The sequence below is a fragment of the Sinocyclocheilus grahami genome, unplaced genomic scaffold (genome assembly GCF_001515645.1).
Source record: "Sinocyclocheilus grahami isolate Dianchi unplaced genomic scaffold, SAMN03320097.WGS_v1.1 scaffold382.1, whole genome shotgun sequence".
Lineage (NCBI taxonomy): Eukaryota > Metazoa > Chordata > Actinopteri > Cypriniformes > Cyprinidae > Sinocyclocheilus > Sinocyclocheilus grahami.
In genome coordinates, this window is record NW_015505561.1 from 867,996 (window position 1) to 875,233 (window position 7,238).

A 7,238-nucleotide genomic window follows, 5' to 3' on the forward strand; every position below is an offset into this window, starting at 1 on the left:
TAGTATATATATATATATATATATATATATATATGTCTTTATATTTGAATAATATATGTACAAAATATGTATATACATGGATATAAATATCGATAACCTTTATTGATGATTTATACACACACACACACACACATATATATATATGAAATTCAAATGCAATATTTATGTGTATATATATATATACACACACACACACACACACATATATATATATATATATATATATGAAATTCAAAAATGCAATATTTATGTGTATATATATATATACACACACACACACACACATATATATATATATGAAATTCAAATGCAATATTTAATATAATCTTGCTGAATTTATTATTTTTTAAAGTATGTTTTGCTTTAACTCTATAGCCTAAATAGTATTTCTATGTGAACATGTCCGACACGGTTGCATTCTTTATTATGAACCCCAATGTAGAATATAAAATCTCTTCTAAAAGTTTCTCTTTTGTCCTCAGGCACGTGGGTAAATGACATGCGCCTCCAACAAGGGGTCTTAAAGGAAATCTTTGATGGCGACACGCTCACCATCGGCGGCCAATCAGGACGGGCTAGTCCAGAGTTCTACTTCCTCTTCCAGAAAGTACGGGTTCGTCCGCTGGACTTTGATGCCATCACTGTGCCCAAAGCGGGTTCCTTCTCATCCGACATAAAGAACCGGATCAGAACGTGCTCGGACCGTAAACCGGACCCAGCTCTGGACATCTCAAAGCTGTCCATCAACAGAGCCACGGTCATCCTCAACTCCATCGGCAGCCTGAGCAAGATGAACGGCAGCTGCTGGACCTTCAAGAAGACCGAAAACACAAGCATCTTAAACACGCCAGCGTTCACCGCTCTGGCTCCGCCCACGACTCCGCCTCCTTTCCAGGCCGCTGGCGAGATTTCATCCAAGTCTGTCCCTCTGTCCTCAAAGAGCCGACGCAAGTCCGCCCACACGGTTCTGCTGGAGGACGACAGTTCGGACGATCCCACGAACCGCAGAGACCTGGAGGACGGACGCAGGGGACAAGCCAAGAAAAGACGCCGGCTTTACAAATCAGAGTCGGAGGTGTTTCAGCCCCCTCTACCCAAACTGGAGCAGAACTGCCGGTCACAGATTGACGTGAGCAAACACACCAGCAGCAGCATTTTCAATGTGCCGCCCAGCCGGCAGTTCAATCATATCGTGAACATATCGAGTCACACCAAAGGCAACGGCATCAGTGTGACGCCCCTCCGCCAGCAGAAGCCCTGCTTGTCTGGTCCTGGCAGGAGGCCGAGGGCAATCAGCTCCCCCGTATTCACCACCCTCAGAATGGGAAGTGAGAATTACAACCTGACCTCCCCGTCAGCGAGGATGAGCAAGACCGAGAAGACCAGGGGAGTGATTTCTCGCTTTCAGGCCTCAACTGGGTGAGTGATACTTGAAAAACCTGGAGAAAAAAAACTGGATTTTGTGATTCTGAGGCCCACATGTCTATTCTAAAATAAACTAAAGAAATATATTGGGCATTAACATTTCTAATAGTGAGTATCTAATTAATTGTATTTATTAATATGAAATATTATGGAATTTGTGATTTCCAGGCCTGGAAAATGTATAGAAATTATTAATACTAAATCTTTATTCTAAAATCTTTATTATATTATAAATATTATAAAACTAAATAATATATTTGTGATAGTATATTTTTTCAAATTCATTATTCCATTTATTAAAATGAAATATCAGGGAATTTGTAATTTCAAGTCCTGAAAAATATGTTGAAATGAATAAAACCTTTATTTTATAGAAAAATGAAAATGTATCTAAAAACAAGAAATAAAAATATAACATTAAAGTCATTCTTATTCATAATAGTGAATATATTTTGAGATGTATGGAAATGAATCAAATCTTTGTTCTACAATAAAGATTATTTGTAGTATTTGATATTATTTTATTCTATATTATATGTATATAACATTTAAAGTCATTCATATTTCTAATATTGTGTATATTTTTATAATTAATTGTATTAATATAAAATATCAGGGAATTTCAGGGAATTCTACAATAAACATTAAATATATTAGAAAAAAATATTTATATAAAATTTAAAGTCAGTAACACTTATAATAAGAATATATTTTGTAATTAATATCAGGGAATTTGTGATTTCTAAGCCTGGACAATTTGTGAAAATTAATCATTAATCATTATTCTAAAATAAAGATATTCTAAAAAAAAAAAAAAAAAAAATCTTATAAAAATTAAGTCATTGAAATAAAATTGCTTTTACTTCCAAGCCTGAATAATATATGGAAATTTAAAAAAAAAAAAAAAATTTTCTTAAAGAACAAAAATTTAGTATGAAGTATGAAAATATATAGTATGAAAATATAATTTATAAATATAAAGTCATTCAAATCAGTATATTTTGATTTAATTGCATTTATTAATGCATGATATTACTGATTTTTCTGTGCAGGCGTCGACGTGGAAGGCCTAGAAAACACCCGCTGCCACAGCCTTCTCTGCTGTCTCCCTCTTCATCCTCTTCTAGCTCCACCTCTTCCTCCTCCTCGTCATCGTCATCCTCTGAAGATGAAGAGGTGGCGGTGGCTCAGGGCATGGAGCCCTGCGCAGCGGCTCACTGTCGTCTTCCACAGCAGGACACTGTGCAGTGGATCCAGTGTGACGACTGCGACGCCTGGTATCACCTCGACTGCTTACCGCACAACCACAACCGAGACTCGCTGCTCTTCGACCCCAGCGCAGACTTCCACTGCGGCTGCCACTGAGGCCAGCAGTCAGTCAGGACCGGCTCGGCTTTCTCTCCTTTAAGGCTTTTAATAAATCAAACATTGTTGACATTACAATCAAATTCACAGGACTGGCAGATGTGTTGCTTCCTGGCATTTACAGTGCAAATCTCTGCGATGATGGCGAGCTGATGTTTTCTGCAGTGGTGCTAATTGCTTTGAACTGATTTGAATGAAATGAGGGTGTTGGATTTACACAGCAGCTTCAAGAGCATCCAAACACGCTGCATCCCATTACAACACTGGATGCTTTCTGACTGTTTCTGATATCTATGTATTCAATAATACGCAAGAATGAAATCTTCAGAATGCTAAAAAATCTAAATAAGTATGAATATGAAAATGGGAGTTTATATTTTTAGAGGAATGAATGAATTGAGTCTTTGGATTCAGATATTGTGGAGGATTTCGCTAGGCTTTGTTAACTAGATACTGGTTGTTAAACATGCTTTGCCAACATATTAGCTGGTATATAATATGTTATCATTGAATACTGTATGTTCGTTCGCAAATGGGCAATGAGGATATATAATATGCTGTTTTATTCAAGGGTTTCATTAGCATTACTTGGACTTTTTTGTAATTTCAGAACATTTGATAAAAGCTAAACCTTAAATCACTCCAAACATTTCTATGGTAATTTTTTAAAAAGGAATGGTTCACCCAAAAATGAAAATTTGCTGAAAATGTACTCACCCTCAGGTTGTTTCTTCATGTGAACAGATTTGGAGAAATTCAGCATTTCATCACATGTTCACCAGTGGATCCTCTGGAGTGAATGGGTGCCGTCAGAATGAGAGTCCAAACAGCTGATAAAAGCATCACAATAATCCACGTCACTCCAGTCCATCAGTTAACATCTTCTGAAGTGAAAACCTGCATGTTTGTAAAAAAACAAATCCATCATTAAGACGTTTTAACTTTAAACGGTCACTTCTGTCCAAAATACTAGGCCGTAATCCATAATAACGCTTCCTCCAGTGATAAAGTCCATCTCCTTTTGTCCTCTCACATCAAAATCCACCCACATATTTGTTTTGAACTGTTCTTGCTTGTAAATGCTTGATCTGTGCATTTTTCTCTCACGATTTGGACAACTCAACAAAGCAATATGAATAGAGGACTTGTATTTTAGCTGGAAGCAGCGGTTTAAAAGTTAAAACATCTTGTATTTGTTTCTTCACAAGACGTTAACTGATGGACTGGAGTGGTGTGGATTATTGTGATGCTTTTATCAGCTGTTTGGACTCGCATTCTGACGGCACCCATTCACTGCAGAGGATCCATTGGTGAGCAAGTGATGTAATGCTACCTTTTATTCAAACCTGTTCACATGGAGAAACAAACTCATGTACTTCTTGGATGGCCTGAGGGTGATGACATTTTCAGCAATTTATCATTTTTGAATGAACTATTCCTTTAAGCTTGACATAGCTTGCACACAAGATTGTCAGTTGTTTCTTGTAACGTGGCCTGTTATTAACACAAGCTTTGCTTCCGATCTCGACTAACCCTGTGTAGCTGTATCTGTCTATAAGAACAGAGTCTCTGTGGTATGAATGTTAAAAGATACTTTCACTGTCTTCACTTTAACTCAACATTCTAGAAATGACAAATGACTCCTGTCACAATGTTTGTCTTGTTGGGAATCAAGGGCTGAATAAAGAATTCTATATTTAAATATGATCTGTCAGCTGTTTGTATAGAGTGCAGTGAGGAGCTGTTAGTAACTGTGGAACACCTTTGATAAGTGCTGTATTCTTGTGTAATAGGAAAACTGAACTGTCAGTATAAATATAAATGTACTATTATAGCAATACGATAATGTGTCAAGCATTTCTCACTTTCAGTCTTACATGATCTATGATTTGAACAAAAGCATGACGATGTATTAACTTTTCACCGGCATTTAATATATCTAAATATAGTTTATTAACATTTATTATTATTTTAAACCGTTGGTTTAAATGTTAAAATTCCATGTTTTCACATTTTTTAAATGTAAAGTTTTGAAATTTAAAACGGTTCTTTTAAATTTGAAAATTCCATGATTATAATACACCTTTTTTTTTTTTTTTCTCTTTGCTGGTCTTGCTCCAGCACACCTGGCTGTCATTTTCAAGTAAACCTAAAGACCTTGATTAGCTGATTAGCTGATGCAGGTGTGTTTTATTAGAGCAGGAAAGTTGTTCTCCTGGACCTGCATGAGGAACCTCGATTTAATGCATTAAAAGGGTAAAATATCCATATTTTTTGTTATATGTACTACAATCTAACATAAAGTTATGGACATCATTATGGGTTTGAAGCCTACATCTGGTGGTTGCGATGTGGTTCCTTTACGTCTTCTTAAGGAGATGGTTGATGTTGTTGGGCTGAGTATTACTTCTATTGTTAACAGTAGTCTTCATAATGGAGTTGTTCCAACAGGCCTTAAGGAGGCGGTTATTCAGCCACTTCTTAAAAAGCCTGATTTAGACCCTTTAGAACTGAAGAATTATCGGCCCATCTCAAAATTACCATGCCTATCAAAGATTTTAGAGAAGGTGGTTTATTCCCAGTTAATGTCATTTTTAAGTAGGTATGAGATCTTAGACAAATTTCAGTCCGGTTTTAGGGCAGGTCACAGCACTGAGTGCACTTTTAAGAGTTGTTAATGACCTCCGTATAATCAGAGATGCAGGTAACGCGGCAGCTCTGATTTTATTGGACTTAAGTGCAGCTTTTGACACAATAGACCACGTGATTCTTATAAAGCGGTTATCCCATTTAATTGGAATTCCTGGGACTGTTTTAGAGTGGTTTAAGTCTTATCTGTCACATAGATCATCCTCCGTAAAGTATGGTAACTTTGTTTCAATGGCAGTGCCTGTTACTTGTGGGGTCCCCCAGGGTTCTGTTATTGGCCCTATTTTATTTTAATTTTATATGTTAACCCTGAGTTCAATTTCTAAAAAATGGGGCATGTTGTACCATTTGTATGCGGATGATACTCAGATCTATTTACCTATAAGAGTGGGAGAGAACAACGGTTCTTATTTGCATGCCTAGAGGAGGTTAAGAGCTGGATGACTCAAAATCTGCTTCAGCTGAACCAGAGTAAAACTGAGATTATGTTTTTTGGCCCTGCCAGAGGATGTTTAGATATGTCCACATATTTGGGCTCATGGTCTAATTATTGCCGTGACCAAATAAGGAACTTAGGTGTGGTGTTTGACCCAGAGCTGAAATTTGACAAGCAGATTAATGCTGTAGTAAAGACTTGTTTTTTCCAGATTAGGTCTATTGCTCGACTAATGCCTATTCTGTCAAGAAAAGACTTAGAGAAGGTTATTAATGCCTTTGTTTTGTCTCGTTTGGATTATTGCAATGTGTTGTATGTGGAGTCCTGTCAGACCACTATCTCACGCTTGCAATTAGTTCAGAATGCAGCTGCTAGTGGGTGCTAAGAAAAGTCATGATATCTCTCCTATTTTAGCTTCTCTCAAGTGGCTACCAGTGAACTACAGGATCAAATATAAAACTCTTCTGTATGTTTTTAAAGCAGTGCATGGGTTGGCCCCTGCTTAAGTGACTGAGCTTGTTGCTGTTCGTCAAGCACCTAGGTCTCTAAGATCCAATAATAAGTTATTGCTTACTGTCCCTCGTACTGGTTTAAAGTTAAAAGGGGATCAGGCCTTTGCTGTTGCGGGGCCGAAGCTCTGGAATAGTCTTCCTCTGGAACTTAGAGAAGTCTCATCTTTGAATGCTTTTAAAGTTGAAGTCAAAAACTACTTCTTGTCTTTAACCTTTGAGAGGGTGGGCTAATCTTTGTTGTTAGTAGGATCTGTGTTGTTTTAAGTTAAGTCGTGTGTTTTAATGAAGTGTTTTTTTTTATTGTACAGCACTTTGGTCTACAGGTGCAGTTTTAAAGTGCTCTATAAATACAGTGAATGAATGAATACAATTAAGTAGCATAAAAAGTAGCTAGTATTAAATGCTAATTACCCCCTTAAAATTGACTTCGAGGTCTTGATCTTAATGAATTACAATCATACATATGTCGTAAATTTGAAAATATGCTGAGCTGATACTTGGTTGTAAAACACCATTTTTAACTAATTTAAATGACCAATTTAATTGTGTCCCACATTTAGTGCAACCCTTTTATTGCGTTTAAAAAATAAATAAATTGTATTGAATTTTTATGCGTGTTGTTTATTGCTATCAAGATAACAAGCGCACAAATATTTTATACCTTCAGCTTTGGTAAAAGCTGCAAATACAATATTTGTACTTGTACACTGAAATACTGCAAGGGAACAGCAAAAAAAGAAAAGTAGAATAAATAAACCTTACATGCATATCATAACCTGAAATCCCATGTGTTGAAAACCATTAACAACCACGTTACTCATCAACCACCCTTACCTAGTTGTATTTTTGAT

At 36.5% G+C, this 7,238-nt stretch overlaps 1 protein-coding gene across 1 annotated transcript in view; it reads left to right on the forward strand.

Moving 5' to 3' along the window:
* The window catches only part of LOC107549845 (transcription factor 19-like), a 6,256-nt gene extending 2,783 nt beyond the window's left edge, over nt 1-3,473 (forward strand). The window contains exons 3-4 of the mRNA XM_016231020.1: nt 483-1,419; nt 2,478-3,473. Coding sequence (XP_016086506.1) covers nt 483-1,419; nt 2,478-2,790 — 1,250 coding nt within the window. The 3' untranslated portion in view covers nt 2,791-3,473. The remainder of the gene's footprint in view (nt 1-482; nt 1,420-2,477) is intronic.
* Nucleotides 3,474-7,238: the final 3,765 nt, after the last annotated feature.